This window comes from Balaenoptera borealis (genome assembly GCF_965194805.1).
Source record: "Balaenoptera borealis genome assembly, chromosome: 12".
Classification (NCBI taxonomy): Eukaryota; Metazoa; Chordata; class Mammalia; order Artiodactyla; family Balaenopteridae; genus Balaenoptera; species Balaenoptera borealis.
Window position 1 is genome coordinate 90,089,782 of NC_138869.1, and position 25,509 is coordinate 90,115,290.

A 25,509-nucleotide genomic window follows, 5' to 3' on the forward strand; every position below is an offset into this window, starting at 1 on the left:
TTTGTGAATTAGTACAAAGGCTCTCCACCTTTTCATATCTCTTATTTTTGAGTATCCTGAAACAAACTGATTTTTCACTTAATTGCTTATAGAATTAACTACACTGTATATGTATGATTTATCCCAATATAAACAACTTCTCCTTAGTTTTCTGGTTGCTCAGGAAGTACCACTCTGTTCTGGGAAATTTTTCCTGTAGAGTATTGACAACACAGAAAACAGAACATGAAGGAGCCATTTAATTTGATCTTCTGAAATATAATTTGTCAGTAGAACTGAGTAGAAACATTCTATTAACATGTAGAATTTAATCTGATAAATTTGAACATTCACATGCAGATAGTCTAAAAAAGTGACTTCATGTAATTATGACGAAATATTTGAAAGAATTTAGATATTTCTAACTATATCAAATATTTTTATTGTAATCAAATATATATACTTAGATATAAGTAATAGAGAGAAGTTAATTCTAAATATAATTATTTAATAACTTTTGTGCTTAATTTTTAAAAATTAGGTCACATTTACGTTTTTTCCAAATATTTTTTTTTCTCTTCTTTCTAAGTGACTTATATTTAGCATTTTGGATATCCTCATCCTTACTCTCTTAATTTTTTTCATTTCTTTATCTTCTTACTTTATTCACTATTCTTTAAACGCTTCCCACGTTCAGCTTCTAGCCTTTACTGTGCTTATTAAACATGATTAAAAAAAAACTTCAGCTGCCAGCTTCTCAGTTCATCTCTTGCCAGTGTGTTCATGTCTTATTTTCAAAGTTAAAAAGTATATATGCTGTGATGTCTTGATTAAGTGAAGATATTTTTGATTAAGTGAAGATATTTTTGATCAAGTGCATACGTTGTTGGCTACCACCTCCCCTCCCCACACCAATTGACTTTTATTTCTTTTTTAAAAAATTTATTTATTTTATTTATTTATTTTTGGCTGTGTTGGGTCTTCCTTGCTGCGCACGGGCTTTCTCTAGTTGTGGCGAGCAGGGGCTACTCTTCGTTGCGGTGCGCGGGCTTCTCATTGCAGTGGCTTCTCTTGTTGTGGAGCACAGGCTCTAGGTGTGCGGGCTTCAGTAGTTGTGGCTCGCGGGCTCTAGAGCACAGGCTCAGTAGTTGTGGCGCAGAGGCTTAGTTGCTCCGTGGCGTGTGGGGTATTCCAGGACCAGGGCTCGAACCCGTGTCCCCTGCATTGGCAGGCGGATTCTTAACCAGTGCGCCACCAGGGCAGTCCCGACTTTTATTTCTTGGTAACATTTTTATTAACATGTTAATTTTGGTGAAAAATACTCCAGATCATTTCTGCAATTGGTATTTGCGGTTGACTTGGCTTAATGATTAGCATAGGAGAGGGATTGAAATACCAGGGAGTCAAAGCTATAGGTAAGATAAAAACAAATTATGATTAGCAAAATTTAATAAATGAAAGAGCTGCTTAAGGAATGAGTGAATGAGTGATGAGGTAACTCCTTACAATACCAGTCTGAGCTGTCATCTGAATGTCACTGAGTCTGCACCATGTTTAGATAATTTTAGTGACTGTTGTCAAATAAAGGATCGGGTTTAAAATATTACCATTTTATATATAATGTATCATCCATTCTCATTAGAGGAAATAGAGTTTTCTGTTGTGAAGTTTTGAAGACTGTTTTGCTAAAAATGTTTGAAGTCAGGTAGAATATGATACGGAATCTTTCCTGTCTAACCCGAAGACTTAGAGAATTTACTAGGAATTTGGCAAAAGTAATAACTGTTTCTTTCAGAGAGGATAAATGATGTATATGATTTAGAAGTTAATCAAAATTAAAGGGCCTCATGTATTTAGTAGAAGTGTAACTGCCAACAAGCATGTGTCAGTTTTGTTTGTTCTTTAAACCACATAAGGGTTTTTTTTCCTTAATTGATCTGAGGTACATTTTCTTTTTCAGAAGCAAATACCTGTCAACTTTGTGATTTCTTTTGTTATTTAAAGAAATTTGAAAAGACTTCACATAGAATTAGAAAATAAAGCGGTTCATATCAAACTATTTGCACTGCATGAGGGTGAATCTGCTGCTTTCTTTTGATGTTTCCAAGTCATCAAGCTACCGAGCTAGGCAGCTTACCAAAAAAGAGAGGGTGGCAGTCATTTAGGAACTTGTAATACAAGACAGGTAGTGCTGACAAAGGTATAGGACAACTTAAGAAACATTGAACTAGGACTTAGATTGATTTATTAACACTGTGTATAAGCAATGGCTCAAGGCATATTATAGGACTGTGAGTGAAAGGAGAGCTGGGGGAAGTATATGTCACCAGGGAGAATTCTCTGCCCATCTCCAGTTAGATAGGAGAGATTTTATAGAACGGGTGAGGTTTCAGTAGCTGTTTGAGTGAAAGAAGGGAGACATCTGGAAGAGCTGGGCGTACAAGACGGCAAGCTGATGCATAACAGTGTGTGTCCTTGTCATGCCGGAAAGGACAAGGAAAAGGCGTTCAATTTTTGCCTTCCTTTTATTTCAGTATTCCTTTTCCCCCCCAATGTTGTGTTTTTAGAGTAGAGAAAATGCTCCAGCTGCTTTTCATTCTAATTCATTTTAATGATGAAAATACTCAAGTTTTTAAAATTGCAATTCAAGCCTTTTGGGAGCACAAACAGGCACCCCTGTGTTAGGGAAAGATTCATCACAAAGTTGAAAAATATGATTAAACCACAGCCTAACCCCCTCTTATTCAGACGAATAGTGTCCATTTAAAACATCATTCCTCTGGGATCCTATTTTCCTGCCCCTCAGTGGCTGTGGCTCTTTCCTCTCCAAATTCTCTCTGTCCTTCTTGAGTTGTGGGATCCTACCTGCCCCCAGCAATCTAGAAAGAGATGGACCAATGTTGAATCAAGAAGACAGCCTGCCTTACAAGCCCACAAATCAAATTTACAAGATAAAAATTCCTAAGTGTTCTTTGTGGTGGTCCATTTTAAAAGGCCAAGTTCTCAGATACTTTGGGAGGCTAAATTCCTCCTCTTTTGAAGCTAGACAGAATGACTTTACTGCAAGGTTGCCCAACCAATACTGTTTATACAGGGTGACCCTTTACTTTGATTTATTATTCTACTCCCCATGGGTGTGAAGATTGCAATTTATCTTTGAATGCATATGGCAGGTTTCAGAATCTCTGGAACAGTATGTCTAGAAGTTACATTTAGTCCAGGGTTGTTTGGTAACTGGTAACTTGGAAACCTAATTGCAACAACAAGCCATCCAAACAAAGTTATTCTTCTGAGTGCGCATAATGAAAGTAACACCGGGAGGGATCAGCCAGGAATGGACCAGACAGCCCTTGCAGACAAAACTGGCTTCTAGTTTATGGTTATTTCTAACTGGGGTACAGTAATTCTGAAGCATGTTTAGTGGAATTTAAAAAAAAGAAAAATTCCACAGTTCCTGGTAATGTGTTCACTGAAGACTTACTGGATGAAGTATCATTGTTTCTCATTTGCAGGTTAAAATAGCTGTCTTTTCCTCCATACCAAGCAAGCGTAAGAGATTTGCTTTCTTAAATAAATGTGCTTTTTTTTCCCTTCAGTATTTCACATTATATAAACACTACAACAAAATGAAAAGGAACACAGCGTGGAAATTTGAACACCCCTCTGACCATTTTATTCATTCACGTCTTCATTTTGACACTATAAATATAAACGCAGGTGGAATAGAAGATAGCCCAGGGAAGACTCAGTGTTTCATGTGGAAATGATTTTGTGTCATCACTTGGATTTCTTGAGTTGTTTGTATTGAATGTAATTAGGCACAAAGTAAGCTAGGCCTCTTCTTGTAAAACCTAGATTAATCACAGAAATAGATTGGTTCCAATTTTGGGATGATAGAAGGAATCCCTCTCCGATTTCCCATTCTGTTTGGGACATTAGGTGGCTAATGTTGCTTGTCTGTCTCCACTGTATCCTTAGTTCCAAGCTATCACCATTCTCCCTTACCTTACCTTTATAATTTTGGGATTGCAGGGTAGAAATGAGGAGTTGAAGTGAAGCAAAAATGCAGTGATATTTTTTCAAACTAATCTTTCAACAAACCTGAGTTGATAAAAGATTTCACTGAACTTGTTTTTCTTCTTAATATGACAGTTTATACTCAGGAAAACAAAGAAACAAACAAACAAACATGGTAAAGGCTTTCCAAGAAGTCTATCTTACATGGAAAGGGAATGAGGGTAAACACTTTCCTTCAGTTGTGTTATTTATTATTTTGTACATGTCTCCCTGCTCACTACACATCTACATGCATTTTGGGTAACCAAACTTATTGAGCCTGAATAATCTCTCCAAACTTTAATTTATACGCTTCTGTCAGTAGGTGAGTGCCTATCCATTTTTATCTGAATGCTTCAGTTTAGCATCGTTTATCATTGAGAGAAGGCAGGGCTTAGTGGAAAGAGCATGGATTTTGGAACTAAATAGGCCTGAATTTCAACCCTGATCCTGGGACCTAAAGTACTGGTTTCTCATTGGAAACTGGAAAAAGTTATCTCTGTCTTGAAGTTGTAGTTATCAAGAAATATTAAGTGTGCGCTTCCCTGGTGGCGCAGTGGTTAAGAATCCGCCTGCCAATGCAGGGGACACGGGTTCGAACCCTGGTCTGGGAAGATCCCACATGCCGCGGAGCAACTAAACCCGTGCGCCACAACTACTGAGCCTGCGCTCTAGAGCCTGTGAGCCACAACTACTGCAGCCCGCGTGCCACAGCTACTGAAGCCCACGTGCCTAGAGCCCATGCTCCACAGCAAGAGAAGCCACCACAATGAGAAGCCCGCGCACTGCAACAAAGAGTAGCCCCTGCTCGCTGCAACTAGAGAAAGCCTGCGCGCAGCAACGAAGACCCAATGCAGCCAAAAATAAATAAATAAAATAAATAAATTTATATTAAAAAAAAGAAATATTAAGTGAATATCTACCATGTGTCAGATGCTGAACCGGATGATTGGGGTGAAAAATGAGAAAACGTGACCCCTGTTTTCCAGGGAAGAGCTTTTTGTTTCACAGGAATGATAGATGTGCACGCAGATAACAGTAGTAAAGTGTGATAAATGCACACAGTGTGTAAGCCTGATGTGGCTGAACGTACCAAGGGGAATGCAATTAATATTGCATGGCAAGTGGGGTCAGAGGACACTTCAGAGAGGAGCTGGGTCTTGAAAAATCAGTAGTTCCGTAGACATATTGAGGGTGAGGTAAGCAGGCCATGAGCAAGGACATAGACACATAAAATTTCGTAGCTGTGTTGGCCAATAGTTTGAGCAATGACCTCTGGGGTATGGTAGGCCATGGGCCTCACACTTGACAGAAATGTGCTTTGGCTATATCAAGTCCCCAAAGCAGTGATTCTCAACTCTTGGGTTATTCTAGCTATACAAGTTACCCCTCTGCCTGAAGATAATTCAGATACACAAGTTGTGGCCTCAATTAGTTGAATTCATAAGCATCACATATTCAGATGTCCAAAGCACAACTAGTTTAATATCCCTGGTAGTGAACTTTACAGGAATCTAAACTCTTTATTACCTTGAGATCTAATAACTGTAAAGGTAAGTCTGCACAGGGGAATCCACTTTAAAATCCTCAGTTGTCAACAACTCAGTGCCAATAGGCAGGGGATTTAGAATTACTCTGTGACTGAGCAGGAGAGCTTATCAGGTTTCTGTATATGTGGAGGAGATATATGCGCTTGGAGAAAGTATTCCTCTTTGCTTCCTAAACAAATACTATTTATTGACATCTTCTGATGTGCTAACTCTTCTTGTTCATTGTCAGGGAATTTATACTACACTCAGAAGGCAGTCTATATTTTCTTCCTTGTAAATGGAAGGACGTTAATTTAGGCCTCATTTCCTTGTGCTTGCCGTCTTAGCCATCTGTTGGAGAGTAACAAATGTGGGGCATTAAAGTGTAAATCAAGCTAAATATATATTAAGCAGAGACAAATAAATGCAAGGGGAAAGACATATTAGTACATTCACTGGACTATAAAACTTTGTTGTTTAAAGAATATTCATTTTGTTTGCTTGTAACATCTCATGTCTTCATTATAAGTTTATAATGTTAAGAGATTGATTAAAAGTGGATCGCTGCAATGAAAACCAATGATATGTGTGAAATTCACACACATCACATGCTAAAAGACACTGAAGATATTAGAAGAGATTAGTTTTAAGTAAGTAGGGTTCACAGAGAAAGTGTCAATAGAAATAAAAACAAAATGCTTGTTATGTAAAGCAGGGAGATCTCAGGAGTTAGAGTTGAAAGTCCTGGCTCGGTTGCTTTACGGCCTCAGTTTCCTCAGCTGTGAGTTGTTGATGACAACAGTAACTGTTCTAACCTAGGTTTCCTTGTAATTCAATTCAACTCAACTCAACAAACACATACTGTCGCGTTAATGGTAAGCCCTGATAGTCTAGGAACCCTGACTGGCTGGTTCATGGTCACGTGGAGGGCTCCACAGATGTTTGCTGTTGTGCCAGGCCCTGGGCTGTGCTGGAGGAATTAGAAATATGAAAAAAACAGAGTCCCTGGGCTCACAGAGTGAACCATCTATCTGAGGAGACAGCAGGCAACAAATCCTGTAACCAGAACACAGGATGAGTTAAAGAAGAATGTAAGTGAAAGTTCTTCATACATTCATGTTTATTTTTAATAAATTTATTTTATTTTTGGCTGCGTTGGGTCTTCGTTGCTGCGTGTGGGCTTTCTCTAGATTCGGTGAGTGGGGGCTACTCTTCATTGCGGTGCATGGGCTTCTCATTGCGGTGGCTTCTCTTGTTGCTGAGCACGGGTTCTAGGTGCGCAGGCTTCAGTAGTTGTGGCTCACAGGCTCAGTAGTTGTGGCTTGCAGGCTCTAGAGCGCAGGCTCAGCAGTTGTGGCTTGAGGTCTCTAGAGCACAGGCTTAGCAGTTGTGGTGCACGGGCTTAGTTGCTCCGCAGCATGTGGGATCTTCCCAGACCAGGGCTCGAACCCGTGTCCCCTGCATTGGCAGGCAGATTCTTAACCACTGTGCCACCAGGGAAGCCCCATTCTTGGTTTTTATTGATATGAATGATGGTGTTTTTTTCCCCTGGCTAAACTGGTTTTTTTTTCTACATCTGTTCTCTTTATAGCTAAGATATGTGTCAGTCCTTTTAACAGCTCTTAATCTTTGTGTGATTTTTGATTTTATGGATCATCTACAGTAAATTTTAAAATTTGGACTGGTTTTTCTACTATCCGGGAGCTATGAGGGGATGTCTTTTTGCTGGTTGATGTGTTCTAAGAATAAAGATTCATTTAGACATTAGTTTGAGTCAAAAAGGGAGATAATTAATATATTGGCAAAATGAAAAAGGCTGATTGAATAAATTTTAATTTTAAATGACTCTTGGATTAGCTAGTGCTTTGATTATCTGTATCTCTTCTCTATCAACAGGGAGAATTGGAAGTTTTGTGTAGGTGTGCTTACTAACAAAATTGCAAATTATACACAGGTACATATTCTTCATCCATTACCTCAGTTGTTGACCAGAACAGAAATTTTCTCTTCTTTCTTTCCTTTTTTTTCCTTTTTTTTTGGCTTTGGAACTTTGCCTGAAACTTGATCAACAATTCAAATTCCATATTCCCATGTATGATGGTAATAAAGAGAAATTATACTAGTTTGTGGCCTGGGATTCACCATGGCAGTGGGGAAGGGAGACCTGAAATAATAGCAAGTTAATATTATGGTATTAAGAATAGGGAGGTCAGGGCTTCCCTGGTGGTGCAGTGGTTGAGAATCTGCCTGCCAATGCAGGGGACACGGGTTCGAGCCCTGGTCTGGGAAGATCCCACATGCCACGGAGCAACTAAGCCCGTGCGCCACAACTACTGAGCCTGCGCGTCTGGAGCCTGTGCTCCGCAACAAGAGAGGCCGCGATAGTGAGAGGCCCGCGCACCGCCATGAAGAGTGTCCCCCGCTCGCCGCAACTAGAGAAAGCCCTCGCACAGAAACGAAGACCCAACACAGCCAAAAATTAAAAAAAAAAAAAAAAAAAAAAGAATAGGGAGGTTGTGAGACTGACAGTTTTCAGTCTTTTAAATTTTATTATTTAAAAATCAGAGATGTGGTAAAATAAATGTGACTCATCTCCTGCTTACATGTATAGTATTTGTTTTATGTAAACAGGCCTTGATATTATGCTAAGGACTAAGCCCTGCTGTAGGCTGAGACGTGAGTGTGGTGACAAAGAAGAGAGAGACATAGTGACAAAAATGTTTTGGATTTTCTCTAGTAACTTATTTTAAAAAATAATAAAAATCCACTCTATCTGCTAAATGTTACTTGGAATGATGGAAAATTTTGTGGAACACATTTGTTCAAAATTTCTGGACTAGAAGTGCTAATGTAACTGAAATCTTTGATTCATTCTTTGCGATTCCAGGACTCCTCTGTGATGTCTTCAGGATGTGAGGGACATCTAGCCTCTCAGGGTAGAGGACAAAACCCCCTCTGTCTTTGCAGGTGGGAGCCAAGGTCTAAGTTATCCTTCCAAGGTGGATAGTTTGAGGCTTCAGTACTTTCAGAGTTCCCCCACAGGGCATAAGAACCTACATTCCATGCTGCTTTTCCAACCACCATGAGGACTTTATGGTTTCTTATTTACAATAATGCAAAAACTGTTCATGGAATAATTAAAGATGGTGGCCTGTGAGTGAGTGCCTTTACCTGGGAAGGAAAGAGGCAGTAAATGAGGAAGTGGATGTCTTGTTCCCTTACTCTAAATGGAGTGTTTGAGTTTGAACCAGGTGGGTTCTCTGAAGATTTCGGTTTTGGATTATTCCAATTCAGTTCACTTCAAGGACCTCCTGATTCCAAGGCTTTCCCTGCAATAGTCAGATTGGGAGTAGAATGAACTTGGCCTTACTTAATTGCCTTGATGTGAAGCCCTTTCTTCTAATCTCTTGTGTTGCAGCCCAAATAGTTTAGATACCAAAATGACCCAAATGCCATTGCTCTTGAATGGGTGACCCTTATCCAAGCAATCTAGATAGAGAAGGAAATGAAGTATGAAAAAGATGGGACAAAGAGGGAATAGACTTTGATTTTCTTGCTAACAATGATTTACAAGCGAGACACAAAGTAATCATAAACTGTTGGTTTTTTTTGAAGGTCTTAGGTCCTAATGCAGGGTCTGGGCCAAATACAGATTTTACTTCTTTGTGTGTTTTACTTAAAAGAGTTGTGCTGTCATTCGTCTTTTGTTCTCAGGTGAAGGTATTTGTTTGTGGGGCTTGGGGGTGGGTGGGAAGGGCTGGAGATAAGCTCACAGGAGGGAGAGCTACTTACAGAAGGGAGGGTCGCTGCGCCATAGAGAGTCTTGAACTGTTGCTTTTTGAGAAATAAAACCTCACTGAACCTTGAACATTCTTTTTTATCTACATCATGTGCTTTGACCTCCCGGATGGTGCAATTTTGATGTGGAGGTGAGGTTCTTTTGACCTAGTTCTCCCCTAAGGGATTGCAGATATTTTCCCCATTAAGCTAGGTTCACCGGTTAACAACAAATCATTGTTTCTTATTGTTCTGAGCTAGTAGGCCTGGTATGTGAAAAAAATCTCCCCCACCACTTTTTGTGTATTTGTGACAAAACTCATGACTGATCTTTGGGAGATAACTGTGCTTTCTTCTCTGTTTTAGCGGTGCAAGAAATTATTAATTTAGTGTCGAATTTAGGATGACTATTTTTTTGTTCTTTCCAAGTTGTCTCTTGGCTTAACAAAGTAATAGAAGGTCAAGTTTCTTTGAAACTACACCAAAACCCAAAAGTAATCACATGACAGAAGTGCTTAAGTTTATTCTAGTTACAGGTGGAAACTATTGTTGGTTATCTCAGGAAGTTGTTTTTTTTTTTTTTTTTTAATTACATTTTAAGTGCAGAGTTGTGCATGATTATTGAGAGAAGAGGGTGAGGGAGGTGAAGACAGGGCAAGGGATGCCTCCTATGTATCAGATCTTTAGTTATGGTAAGGGGTGTTAAAGATTATATTTGTTTAGCTTTTTATTTTGAAATAACTTTAGACAAAAGTTGTCAAAGAGTACAGAGAATTTATGTACACCTTCCTTCGCCCAGCTTCCTCTTTTAACATCTTACATAACGTTAGTATCATTACTGAAAGCCGGAAATTAAAACTGATACAATGACTTAATTTATAAATCTTATACAAATTTTGCCAGTTTTCATGCTAATGTCTTTTTTTCAGGTCCTGGATTCAATCCAGAGTCCCACACTGCATTTAGTTTATCATGTTACCTTAGTTTCCACTAACCTGTTACTGCTCCTCAGTTTCTCATGACCTTCACAACTCTGAAGGTCAGTTATTTTGTAGGATTTCCTTTAGTTTGGGTTTGCCTGATGTTTTCTTGTGATTGGGTTTGAGGTTATTTATTTTTTGGCAAGAATACCAGGAGATGATCTTGTGCCCTGTTCAATGAGTCATGTCAGAAGGTACTGTTGGGGAAATATAATTAAAAACAAAATCCCTCAATCCAGAAATTTAAAACAAAATCTCTCAATCCCGAAATCCTCTCCTCAAAGGTAGTAGAGAAAGAAAGCACTTTTATTACTGAATATGCATTAAATCAGAATATGATGTGAATCACAGGCAATCTACTAAGAAGTTGCAATGACAGAAAGAAATTTTACTCTTTTATATAGTCAAGCAGGTTCCACCCACAACATACATACATGTTTTCAAGATAAACAATAACTAGCCCTGAAGTGTGAGCACTTGAGGGTACCATTTGTCACACACAGTTCATCATCAGTTCACCTGGTAATTGGGGTGACCATCTGTGTTAGCTAGTTGGCTTTATCCAGAAGAGAAACAAACTATAGTATTCATATCTTTATGAAAGGAGGTAGTTTTGCCATTTGGAGCAAGGTGTCCATTGAAATTAGGCTTCTGTCCTCCAACAGAAAGTGGGAAATAGGGGTGCTATCTCCCTTGATGTTTACATCCTAGGTCTTTGAGAAAGACATTACCAGGTGATAAAGTTGACAAAGGCCTATCTTAATCTTCAAAGAGATTATACATACCTTTCAAAGAGAGGAGAAAGTGCTTACAGTTGCAAGTTTTCTAAAGTAAATGCTCTGAGAAAAAGTTGGGAAGGGAAATCTCTTGATTTCATCAGGGAGAATTAATCCTCTTTCAATTGGTATTTGTCCTTGGAGTAAATAATGCTGATATGTCTTCTTCTTACGTCTTCTTCTGTCTTCTACTGGTGATACTAGCTTCGATCTCTTGGTTAAGGTGGAATCTAACAGCTTTCTCCACTGTAAAGTTACTGTGTTTCCTTTGTAATTAACAAGTATCTTGAGGGGAGATACTTTGAACCTATGCAAATATACTTTTTCTCATCATTCAGGATATCACTCACAAATTTTATTATCCATGGATGGTTCTTGCCTGCAACAGTTACTACAGCGGTGTTTACCTAATGATAGTCTCCTGTTTCCATTGTGCCTTCTACATTTATTAGTTGGAATTATACTGTATGGGAGAGTTGTCCTTTCTCTCACATTTATTTATTTGTTCATTCATTCATTCAGTTATTTCTTTATATCAGTATGGACTCATGGATATTTATTTTATTCTCTGGGTTAAAATCCAGTACCATCATTATTCATTTTGTTACTTAAATTATTCCTGCTTTGCCCATTGGGGACTCTTTGCAGATGGCTTCTGTGTCGTTTTGACATGGTCCTAACATTTTTTTGAGCACTTCATTACTTTCTAGCACCACAAGATGTTCCAGGCTCATTTTGTATTTTTCCTTCTCTGGCCCTTAGAGTCAACTGCTTCTCCAGAGAACACTAGTTCATTTTAGTGGAGAATGGTATTTAGAAACCAATATCTGGACATTAGGGGTGCTCCTTGCTACTGAGATGTCATGCCTTTTAGGGCCTCTCAATAGACAGAGCTAGAAAATATATGTATATATGCAAATACACACGTCTACATTTATTTCTATATCTATCCATCTGTGTATATATGCAGGTATATATTTAAAAAACTGAGTTCATACTGATACCTCCAATTCCACACCAGCAGCACAGGTTTCATTCTGTCCTTTCCCATTCCTTATATGAAACTTACTTCTCTAAACTGGGAAACCCCACTCTCATTATCCACAATATATTCATGTATTTGTTCAGTTTTAATGTACCTACAAAATAGTTTTTAAATTGCTAACTCATACTCCTGTGAGAAACATTTAATTGACTAGAGTCAGTATTTGTGTAGTTCTTTTTGTCTTTAGCTTTCCAGTATACAGTAAGGACACTATTGTCCCAAGTTACTTAAGTTGGTTTTTTTCTTCCTCATCCCTTTTGTTATGGAACCAGGTTCGTTTGCCCGATGCACAGCAAGCCAAACACTGAGACACTGAGGTCTGCAGCAGAGAAAAGTTTTACTCACAAGGCAGCCAAGGGGGGAGATCCAAGAACAAATCTCAAATCCACTTCCCTGAAGGCAAGGGGCTTGGGATATTGATGGGATAAGGGAGCAGGGTGGTCTGAGGTGTGGGGAAAGATGATTGGAGGAAAGAAAAAGGTGAAATAATCGGTGTTCTGCGGAGGCTGAGCATGCTTTTTCATGGGAAGTATGTTCAGAAAATGGCAGTGTTAACATGATCTGAGGGTGGAGTTTTTGGCTCTCTGATGTCAAAAGGTCATCCATCGGACACTTGTACAGGCCCCATTGAATGGTCGGTGGTCTTGACAGGTTTGAGCTGGGCAAGACTAGCTCCATGTTCCTGAAAAACATTTTAAGCAATAGTTATTATATGTCAGAGGTATTATCTATAGGGGGAGGTCAAAGAAGTCTTGTGATGTATATCTAAGCTATGTGAAACTTGGAAGGTATGCAGTTTGCAAGAACAATTATAGCAAGCTTGGTTAGTGAAGGCAGGTTACAGGATATTATTTATTAAGAAAGTTATAGTTTAAGGGATCTAACTGATGACTCCCCTCTTTTAACTTTCAGTGTGGTTGTGTTATTTATTATAATACAGTTAGGTTCATTTGTTACTGTTTATGTTCTATTTTGGGTACACAACATTGTGGTTGATTTTAATTCTTTGCCATGTCCTGAAAGTCATAAGCTGTACACACCCCCTGCCCGACTCCCATTCCTACTTAGTTCCTAGTCCTGCATTCTTTATACCTGGTTCTTGTCCATTCCCCATAAGAAACCATTCTCCTTAGTTTCTGGTTTATTTATCCTGTCTTTATCCTATCCTTTTCCACAAATGAGCAGATATGTATCTCTGCCTCTGTCTCTATCTCTATATCTATATTCCTTTCTTTTCTATATGAAGGGTCCACGCTATAGATATCCTTTGGCACTTTGCTGTTTTTCACTTAACAATATATCCTGGGAATCTATGTATAGGTCATTCTCATTCTTAATTGCAACTTCAGAGCTCTTCATTGTATGGATGTACCATACTTTTCTCAACCATTCTCCTATGTGTGGGCATTTAGATTGTTTCTAATATTTTATAATTACAAAAAATATTCCTAACGATCTGATTCCAGTTACAATGTGTGGTTTTTTTCCCCCCCACACCAAGCAGTTCTCTGACACCAGCTGGGTGTCCTACAATTCAACTCAATTCTGACACTCTCTACCTGGAGATAGGTAGACCGTCCCTCTGCCCCCACTTGCTAATCTCAAGTCCAGGTTGTTACCTGTGCTTCTGAAGACCCAGCTATAGATCAGAGGTTCCAGTGACCCCCTCTTTTTGTTTGCTAGAGTGGCTTTCAGAACTCAGAGAGACATTTTACCTAGTAGATTACTGGTTTGTTATAAAAGGATAACCAGGTGGAAGAGATGCATAGGGCAAGATGCCTAGAGAAGGGCACCGAGTTTCCATGCCTCTGAGCTGGTCACTCTCCCGGAATCTCCATGTGTTCACCAATCCAGAAGCTCTCAGAACCCTGTCCTTTGGTTTTTTTTATTACATAGCCATGGTTGGTTATATCATTGGCCATTGGTGATTTATTCAACCTACAGTTCTTTTTCCCTTCCTATTGGTCTGGGAAGTAAGACTGAAAGTTCCAACCTTCTAATCACATGGTTCTCTCACTCCTGCATCCCACCCTATGCAGAAGCTCAGTCACTGAGAATGGAGGCCCTCTCTGCCCTTTGTGCACAGTTCTGAATCCTTTACACAGAGCACTGAGTGCATTGTGGGTGAACCACTAATAGTTGCTAAATATGTTAGTGTTCTTTCTCTTGCCATCCGTTGACATGTTAATAGCTTTCTTAGTATTTATGAAAGACAGCATTTAGATCCTGTACAGTTGGCACATTCTTCAGTGGGAATCCTGGGGACCAAATGACTTATTTAAATGCAGGTGGAGGCTGTACTCTGGCCCCGCATGCTCGGCATTGCTAACCTTTCATCTTGCATTGTTATGTACACACTTCAGCTGCTCTGCATTCTTAGTGGAAATTTTACATTCCACTGCCTAGATTGGTTTGGTAACCAGAATCCCATTTGGGAAGACAAACCAAACAAAAATGACAATGGTGAAATAGAAAGCAAGTTGTATAAGTGAAGAAGAATATTAAAGAAAAGACAAACAATCCAAAAAAAATTTTTTCTTTTCAATGCTTTGTTAGTAGTGGTTTCCGTAATTACTCCTAAGAGTTCTCTTGGGTTAATTGGTTATTTTTTAACTTTGTGAGGGTCATGTTATTCTCTTCAGCATAGCATTAGGGAAACCCATGCAGACTTACGAATGCCTTAAAAATGACTCAAGTCCTGTTTAGTTTTGCTATAAGGTAGAGTGTCCATTGCAATTTAGAATAAATTTTAGAATAAAGTTAATAAATGTGAGGTTTAACATTATATATTCAGAATGCTTGGGATTATCTGATCTTTTGAAATATTCCACAAAGTGCAAGAGAGAGAAAATTAAACCAGAAAGCCAATAGTTTAAAAATTTGTGGTATGCTGGGAAATTGATTTGATGGTTCAAAATTTGATGAAAATTAGTGGGCATTTTGTTTTTTAAGACAAAAAGATTTAGCAGTATGGACACATTTAAATATATGCTTACACTTAAGAATTTTTCAAGGAAGGTATTACTAATGATGGGTATATTATCTTTTGGGTTACTTTTTTAAAAGTTAAAAAATATTTTTTTAGACATTACGTTTTAAAGCCGTTTTAGGTTCACAGAAAAATTGAGGGGAAGGTACAGAGATCTCCCATATAGCCCTTGCCCCCAGACATGCATAGTCTCACAAGAGCGGTAAATTTGTTACAGTTAATGAACCTACACTGACACATCCTAATCACTCACAGTCCATAGTTTACATTAGGGTTCACTTGTGGTGTTATATATTCTATGGGTTTAGACAAATGTATAATGACATGTAACTTTTGGGTCACTTTTAAGCTAAAAAGAAATCTTTTACCTTGCTGTTTTGAATAGCCATGTCATTTTGTGAATTTGTTTTGACTTGTTTTCCTGCTTCAATGAAGGGGGAGACATTCATTTAGAGAACAGTTCAAAAGCCAAATATGCAAACTGATGCTAAGATATCCATTATTGTCAGAAAAATGACCCTCTGAATAAGAGATGATAATTCACACCTGATAGATGAATCCTAACCCTTCCTTTGGGTATCAGCCCCTGGACTGGGTACAACAGGACAGGGACCTGTAGAGGACCCAGGTAGAGACGAGTGGTTGCATCAGCTCATAGAAACTAACTGGACCCTTCTGGGAATGTTCTAAACAGCGGGTTCATTATAATTATAGACATCTCCTATAACTAGGTTGTCGCTGAAGTTAGAGTGGTTGGAATTTTTTATTATTATATAACAATGCTGATGAAAATATTTCAGTGGCTGGGCTGATTTTGCCACCATGCCCTTCTGGAATTTCTAAAATTTCAGGGGGTTAACAGATTACAATTTTCATTCCATTGGAGTTCCATAAATTATACTGATATGATCATGTAAAGAATAGTGGGCAGGTAGCAGTGAAGGGGAGAGAAACTTGGGTGGTCTTGAGAAGATACTGGAACCACTGAATAAGGGTGGTCTAGATATGCCAATATATATAAATGTTTACAGATATTCAGTTGTATATAATTCAAGAAAGCTCTTATTTAAATGGGTACACATATGTGTCTACTATTTCTGTTAGTGGCCAATTTCTGTCTTGGGCAACATTAGCAGTAGGAATGAACCCTGCACTGGGAATCAGAAGTGGACCCATATGACTGCTTCTTTGCTTACTGTGTGACCTTGAGGGGTGGAGAGGCTCATCTTTTCCTTTCTATACAACTGGAATAATACTAACCTCATAATATTATTTTGAGGAATAAACATTACTATAAGTGTGAAAGCATTTTATAAATTCTGTTGTGTTTTACAATTGTAAACTTATTTGAAAATAACTAACATAAAGGTATTACAAAAAGTCAAGGTAACATGTGGAAAGTGTTTGATACAATTCTGGGCATGGTATGTGCTCAAAAAAATTGGTCCCAATTTTGTTTAATTAAAGTATTTACTGAAGATGTATATACACACACACACACACACACACACACACACATACACACACAATGGAATATTACTCAGCCATAAAAAAAGAATGAAATAATGCCATTTGCAGCAACATGGATGGACCTAGAGATTATCATATTAAGTGGTTATCATATTAAGTCAGACAGAGAAAGATGAATATCATATGATATCACTTATATGTGAAATCTAAAAAAAAATGATACAAATGAACATATTTACAAAACAGAAATAGACTCACAGACATAGAAAACAAACTTATGGTTACCAAAGAGGAGAGGAGGGTAAACAAATTAGGAGTTTGGGATTAACATACACACACTACTATATATCAAACAGATAAACAACAAGGACCTACTGTATAGCACAAGGAGCTATACTCAATATTTTATAATAACCTGTAATGGAAAGGAATCTGAAAAAGTATCTATCTATCTATCTATCTATCTATCTATCTATCTATCTATCTATGAATCACTTTGCTGTACACTTGAAACTAACACAGCATTGTAAATTAACTATACTTCAATTAAAAAAAAGTATTTACTGAGTGAATTCTATGTCCAAAGCGCCATGAATGGATCTTTGAGTTATAGATGAGGCTCGTTACTAAAAAAAATAAAAGAGAGATGCAGTCCATGAAAATATTGATAACATAAGGGGAATATGTTATACCTATGAAAAATGTTGTATGGAGATTCAGACAAAATGATATGGATTTTCTGAGGAGAGAATTATATCCAGATGAGTGAAGGGTAGGTGGTAGAATAGTGAGAAATGAGGTTAGAGTGTGAAAAGATGGGGCCAGCTCAGATGTGATCTCAAATACCCAAGTCCAGAACATGTGGACTTCATCTGAAGGCAGTGAAGGAAAATAGAGTTGAAGGCTCTTTGTGTAGGTTGGGCTATATTTTGCAAATAAATAGCTTCAGTATGTTTTTTTTCCTAAATGCCTAAGTCTATCATATGGACAGTTACAAAAACGTGATTTTTAAAAAAAATTTATTTATTTTGTTTATTTATTTTTGGCTGCATTGGGTCTTCATTGCTGCGCGCGGGCTTTCTCTAGTTACGGCAAGCAGGGGGCTACTCTTCGCTGCGGTGTGCGGGTTTCTCATTGAGGTGGCTTCTCTTGTTGTGGAGCACGGGCTCTAGGCGCCCGGGCTTCATTAGTTGTGGCTCGCGGGCTCAGTAGTTGTGACTCATGGGCTTAGTTGCTCCACGGCATGTGGGATCTTCCCGGACCAGGGCTCAAACCCATGTCCCCTGCATTGGCAGGCGGATTCTTAACCACTGCGCCACCAGGGAAGCCCATGTGATTTTTTTAAAAAAGCAATTTAAAATTGAATTTTAAAATTGTATCAGGAGTTTTTACAAGAGATCAGCGGTCATTAGATTTTCATGATGGCGTCATTTAATGGCATCATTTCCTCAGGTTCTTAGACCGACTTTAGTTTACTTGGCCTAGGGTTTCAAGGGGTGGTGAGTGCTGAGATTTGAGGCAGGTAGATCTGAAGCATTCAGCCTAGCGGCCCCAGGGAATGGTATTGCCACTTCATTAATTAGTTCATGAAGCATCCCTTTGGGCTAGTTTAGCGGGATTATCCCTATTTTTACAGAGCAAGAAAATGAGGTGTGAGGTGTTGAATTGGCAATCTGTCCTTGAGTTCAGAATTTCAGACCTTTAGTCAGTTCCTCAGTTTGTAGATCTTGTTCTTATTAATCCAAATATGTATGTTCACAACAATTTTAGTTTCATTGAGTTTATTTTTTTTAATAAAAATTCATATTTTTAAGTCATGCAGGTTTTAACTTGAATTTGACCCAGCTGTGATATTGTCCAAGTGTCATGTGGAATTTGTGAGCTTGAATTAAATTATATACTTAGACTTGTCAAATTCACATAACTTTTTTTTCTGTTTGTTGTTGGGTTTTGATTGTTTGTTTTTGGTATAGCCATCTGTGACATAAACACAATCTAAAGGAGATACCAGAGGCAGAGTGATATATTGAAAGGTACATGTGATTTATATTCAAAGACTTGGCTCATCCCATTCTAGCAGAGTGAACATGCTTAAGTCACTTTTGCCATCTTTGACTTTGAAATATTTCCAAGGAAAATGTTAGCCAAATATTTAATCTATCTATCCATCCATCCAGCTATCTAATTTCTACTCAGGGAGTGACTCCTCTCTGATTCACCAGGCTAACCTACTTCTCAATATCCAAATAAACTGGGTTTTCCAAGACAACGTTGAACCCAGTTCAGGATCAAGGTAAGAGGTCAGCTATAAGCATGTTCTGCTTTTGCCTGGCGGTGGTTCCCTCACTAACTGACAAAGCCAACCGGGAGTATGATCTCTGCTGAGTCCAAAATGAATGTCCGAGTTTTGCATTGATGCCTTTTCAGTTGATTTGGTTCCATAGTCACAGATTACACCTAACACTGGTCAGGATGCCCACCAGCAAGACATTCCTGGTACACGGGGGTCTCAGTGGGAGTACTTCATACTCAATCCTTTGGGGTCCATCCCTCCATAACCAGGTGTGTTGATACTTAACATTATTCTCATATTTCAAACATTATTCATTTTCAAAGGGCAAGGGAAAGTGTACAGCCTAATAAGAAAATGTTCGTGTTTTAAAAATATATTCTAATTGATTATTATGTTTCCCATATCTAAGCCACAGTGTCTCTAGATTAGCACTAAGTGACCAAGTGACCAACACTTAATCTCTGATAAGGGCTTTGGGAAAGCTCCCCTTATATGTAGTTGATTTGCTTAATTCTTTTGTGATTTAAGTTATTATTTAAAATGCCAATTAGAAAAATGCATTTTTAATGAAAAATGGTATTTTTTCCCCTCAAAAGTCCTAATTGTTTTATACAATGGTCTTACTTTTTTTTTTTCAATTCAAACATATTACTTGGATTATTTTTTCAAATTCTTTTATTAGTATATCTGGAAACAGACTGATTTAGTTGTTTTAACTAAAATGACTCAAAGAAATATATATTTAAGATTAATCTTCAGTTCAGCTGGTTAATCATGAACATTTGGAGAGTATTTTTGTCATACTGAATGAGGAAAACAACTTATTCAAGACAGATGGTTTAATTTAATTCAAGCAACAACTTACAGACTCAGAATAAAGTTATATAATTATTTAAAAAATCATCTATTTGTGAATTTCTGTATATAGTAACTATAGACATGTATGCACTAAAGAAAAATAGCATATATCAGGCAGCTCAACAGGAGTTTCCAAGTTATTTGTTTATCTAATGTATTCACCTTCATCTTTAATTCAACAGTCTAACAGGGTATTAAGCAATCAAGGTTGGACGGAAAGACATTTGAAAAAATAACAATTGGTATGACGTATGTGCTCAGTACATTACTAGTTAATATTGAGGGTAACTACAAAGTAACAGTAGGGACAATAAATTAAAAACCAGGTAAATAAAATGTACAGTATGTTAGATGATGGTAAGTGCTATTAAAAAAAACAAAAAGGCAGGGAAGGGCAATAGAGAACCAGGGATGTGGCAGAAGCTTTAAGTTCAGTGGCCAGGGAGTCAGTATTAAGAGGTGGGGAAGATTTCACGAGGCAGATACTATCAGCATAGACACAGAATCAGAAAGGCCTGTCCTTCACACAGGCAAAGACTCATTTGCAGTTAAACAAGCTAAGCCTTAAGAGGAAGCAAATCTGCTGGGAGAGGGATTTGTAGTCATCCAAGATGCTGTAAACTACAACCCTGGCCACAGAACTTTATTCCTTGTAAATCAAATCTATTTTCTTATGCTATAGTATGAACTAAATAAATCAAGGGACGCTTGGGATCAATCAAGAGTAAGCTTGCAATACATTCCATTAAACTGAAAAAACTGCCTCTTCTTTATTTCAGCAAATTCTCAATTCTAATAATTTATTCTACAGAAATGCTTACATATTTATGCAAATAAATATTTACGAGGAAATCTATCATGGCATTATTTGCAACAGCAAAATTTAGAAACAACCAACAGGATTGTCATTGAGGGACAGGTTAAATAAATTATGGCACATCCATGGTGTGGAATATACGCAGCTATTACAAAGAATGAAGCAACCCTTACTGTAACTACCAGTATGGAACAACCGCCATGGTAATTGTTAAATGAAAAAAGCAAGGTGCAGAAGAATGGGTTATAGCAAGTTATCCCTATGTTTAAAAATTACATGTATAAAATGTCCACGTAAGACAATATGTATATGTAGGTATAGGCTGCCTTTGAATGAATATTGCTAATTCTGGTTGCAACTTTGTGATTGGGGGACAGGAATGGGAAAGATTCTCCCTTTTCACTGTATACCCCATTTTACCACTTGAATTTTGGTCAGGTGCATACATTATCTGTTAAAATTTTTTAAAAAAAAAGTCGACATCACTGCAAATATTAGCTTAGGGCCAAGAATCTCTGGGTTTAAAATGCAAAAAAAAATTATTGTGATTGATTAAAAATTTTTTACTCTAAATTAGAGTCTCTTTTAATTAAATTTCAATAAACATTTATTGTTCAACTAGCAGGCATTGCCAAGTGTTGTTTTAGGCACTGGAGAGTCAAGAAGAATTCTACCCCTTGTTCTTCTCAAAATGGCATAATTTGACTGAAGAGAGAGTCCCATAAATTATTTAGGGTTAATACTTATCTCTAAAATAACTACCAAAGTGCAAAGCAAATAGTGGTTCACTTGTATGGACAGCCCTGCCCCTTAGTATGTGTGATTTTAGGCAAATTAATTAATTAAGCTCCAGTTTCTTCATCTGTAAAATGGGGTTAAATAGTAAGTACTTATTCAGGGCATGGTTTTGATGATTAAATGATATATAAGGCATGTAAATTGCTCAGTACAGTGCTTGTCATTAAATATAGTGAAATAAATGTTGACTGTTTTTATTAATCAGTTCCCTTTGCTATTTTTATTAATCAGCTCCGTTTCAAATCAGGAAGGAAAAAAAAAAGCCCTAAAAACAAAAGTGGGATCATCAATACTATAGTAGCTGTAGCAGTTTGAGACAGAAAAGTAAAGAAGGGTGAACAGGGAAGGACTGGTGATGACTGGGCTGGGCGTTGATTAGCAAATGGAATTTCAGCAGGTGGAGGAAGGGGGAGGGCGTTTTGGGCAGAGGGGCTTGATGAGCAAAGGCGTGGAAGAGGATTCAGGGTGTGTTTTGGGAAGGGAAGAGGGTAGGCTGGTTTGACCTAAAGTCACAACTAGAGGCCGGGGAGGAAGGGGTGTTGGTGGGAGATGAGGGAACCAAGGAAGCAGTGGTTGGTCATGGGGGTCCTTGTAGGCCAAACTTAAGAGTTGGGGTGTATCTTTCTTTCAGTGGAAACCAGATAGCAGAAGACTGAGGAGAGGATAGGGTGGGAGGAATTAGGGAGAGGAATGATGAAGAGGAGAGAAAGGGCCAAAGGGTCAAGGGAGAAACTGAAGACACCAGATGGGGGTGAAGGGTCCTAGCTATTTAATGGAACAAGCAGAGGCAGCAGGGGATAAAATCAAGATGGGGGCTTTGCTTTGTAAAGGGATAAGGATCCTTCTCCTGAGACAGGCAGCAAAGGAGAAAAGTGGTGAAGATGTAGAAGAAGTGGGTTATGGACGGAAGGGAGGTTGAAAGCCTTCATGCCTGTTGGCCTTTATTTTCTTGAAGTTTGGAGGGAAATGATTTGCTGAGAGTGAGTGTGCCTGGAGTGTGATTTTAGGATTTAGAATGAAAGGTAGGGATTTGGACAGTTCACTGTGGGAAATGTAAGAAGTAGTTGATTTGGGAGAACAGGGTTGGCCGATGCCAAAGCCTTGTCTCAGGCCAAGGTGCCCGAGGGGCCATGTGGTTCTCGGTACAGCAGCCTGAACCCTGGAAACAAAAGGAGCGGGAAAGATGACCAGACCTACCCAGATGCAAGGGGTTCGGGAATGGAGGGTGGTGGTCAGTGTCTGGCTGGTGGATAGAGGAAGAAGTGAAGTCGAGAAAAGCTGATGAAGTCAGTCTCAAGAGAATAGGATGGGGTCAAGTGCCTGGTGGGGACCCAGAAACTCTAGGCAGCAGGCGGGTGAGGAGAGATGACCAAACACTATGTTGTGGCTGGAGGGGGAGGACACTTGGGAGTCCAAGATTTTATAGGATTATTTTATTTTATTATTATTATTATTTTTTTTAATTTTTTTTCTTTTAATTAATTAATTAATTATTTTATTTTTGGCTGCATTGGGTCTTCGTTTCTGTGCGAGGGCTTTCTCTAGTTGCGGCAAGCGGGGGCCACTCTTCATCGCGGTGCGCGGGCCTCTCACTGTCGTGGCCTCTCTTGTTGCGGAGCACAGGCTCCAGACGCGCAGGCTCAGTAATTGTGGCTCACGGGCCCAGTTGCTCCGCAGCATGTGGGATCTTCCCAGACCAGGGCTCGAACCGTGTCCCCTGCATTGGCAGGCAGATTCTCAACCACTGCGCCACCAGGGAAGCCCCTATTTTATTATTTTATTTTTGTTTTACAGAAAGTAATTGCTTAAAACAGTTGCCTTAAAATTCTCATAATAGCTCAACAGTTTCTGTTGTTGGCACAGATCATGAGCAGTATGCCCAGTGCTTAAGTGAAATTTTTCTTGAGAGCTCTGTTAAGGCAACATACCATCGATAGAGGGTGAGCCCAGAGTGTTTATGTAAGTGGAGAAAAAAGCAAGGTTTTAACAAAGGCAACACAGGTCTCAGCCAGTTCCCTGGAAACCTGTAATTTTTCCTCATAGGGGGAAAAAAAAAGCACTCGGTGCTTTGTATTTCATAAGCTCGGTGATTTGTATTTCTTTGCTTTTGAAGGTAAAACCAGTAATCCACAGCAGGATCAATGTGTCAGCTCGCTTTAGAAAACCGCTTCTGGAACCCTGCGCTATCTTGTAAGTTGGAGCCCTTTACATTTTGAGTTAAAATTGATGTGGTGGTTTCCTTTTGGGTTGGGATTTATTTTGTAGTTTTAAAGGTGTAACTGTGTCAAACGGTTTGGCTCACTGGCTTTGCTTTTTTTCCAGCTTGATTGCAAATGGAGACCTTATAAACCCAGCTTCTCGACTCCTCATCCCTAGAAAAGCCTTGAATCAGTGGGATCATGTACTACAAATGGTCACGGAAAAAATAACTCTGAGGAGTGGGGCTGTCCACAGGTATGTCAAAGTAATCTTGCAAGTGGATGGGTTTCAGAATTGTTGAGGATATTTCCAAGAGGCTCTGTAGTCACTGGTCCCTCGATTTGAATTTCAGCTCACCAGTTAGGCTCTATATGCCTCAGTTTCTCTATCTGTAAAATGGGTATATAATTGTTCGTACCTTGTAGGGTTGTTTTAGGAAGGAGTTAATCCGCATAAAGAGCTTAGAACAGTACTTGGCACATAGTAACTTCTCAACAAATATTAACTGTTTATATTCTTTGGCACATAGAGCACATCAACAAATATTAACTATTTTTTTCTTTTGATTTACAGCAAATAGGCAAGCATCAGCATTGTTTTATTTGAGGAGGACTTTTTTTTTTTGAGTGAGCCAGCTTCTTGACTCTTAATTAACTGTCCTTTTCTTTAGGAGATATTTATAATTATCTGATGGTCCAAATTATTTGCCTCAGGTAAAAAAATCAGACATCAGGAGGTATTAGTGGGTTTAGGAAGGAGGCAAGTTAGAGAGGATAATTAAGTGGGGTTGCCTAAAGTTGAGAAATCAAAAACATTTTTCTCAAATTCTAATATTTAAGTGAAGATTAAAATCATGGCTTTTAAGTTGTGAAGCCTATGAAACTATACCTTGATGGAGTCTCACTTATTTATTATCTCATAGGTGGGAGGGTTACAAATAATATAGACATATACAGAGATTATATATAATATGTGACACACAAATATTTGAAATCCAATAAAGAGTTTTCTGGTAGTTATTCTTGAATATTATCCTCACCCAGTCTCTCTAACATACTCCACTGGTAGAGAACACTATAGACATAGAGGGTAAAATAAGCTCTCAGATGGTTGTATGTTTTTCAGTTAAATGTGGGTACAGATTAATGTATGCATATTTACATATATTAGTATATATAGTTTCACAACCATTGTGATTTTAAATATAATTGTTTTAATTGAAAATATAATACTTCACATGCAGTAAAAAATGCAAATAGGACAAAAATATAAATAAAAACTATTTCTCCCACCTCAGGTTCCCCAGTCTTTCTTTCCAGTACTTTTCTGCATCATTGCAGGATGGAAACTGGAATTCATAGAAACACAAATGGGAACACACACACACATGAATAAATATGTAAATACACCTTACTTTTTTCCCTGTAACAACAAATCTTGGACAGTTTTCTTATCAGCACAAATTGCTCTATCTTATTATGTTTAACGACTACAAAATATTCCATTTTATGGGTGTACCTTAATCTACTTAACAGTCTCCTCTTGATGGAAATTTCGGTCATTTTCAACCTTTTGCTATTACAGTACGTGTTTTTGTATCTAAGCAGAGTTTATTAAGAGATGAAAGTGTAGAAGTTGAATTGCTGTATCAAGTGGTGAATGCTATTAAATTTTGATAGATACTGCCAACTGTCTTCCAAAGAGTCTGTACCAATTTACCAAAAGTGCATGAGAGGGCCTGTTTTTCATGCTCTCATCTATACTATAAAACTATCAAACATCTTGTCTTGGTAAAAGTAGTATTTCATTGTTTCTTGAATTTTATTTATTTAATATACTACAACAACAACATCACTGATCATTTCTTGTGTGCGAGTCATTATTCCAAGTGTTTTACATTTTTAACTTAATTAACTCAGCAACCCTATGAGGTGACTAATTCT

At 38.2% G+C, this 25,509-nt stretch overlaps 1 protein-coding gene across 1 annotated transcript in view; it reads left to right on the forward strand.

Annotated features, from left to right (window-relative positions):
- Window positions 1-25,509, forward strand: part of DCDC2 (doublecortin domain containing 2) — a 159,926-nt gene that overhangs the window by 24,239 nt on the left and 110,178 nt on the right. Inside the window, exons 3-4 of the mRNA XM_082346373.1 lie at window positions 23,481-23,557; window positions 23,690-23,821. Of these exons, the coding sequence (XP_082202499.1) occupies window positions 23,481-23,557; window positions 23,690-23,821 (209 nt within the window). The remainder of the gene's footprint in view (window positions 1-23,480; window positions 23,558-23,689; window positions 23,822-25,509) is intronic.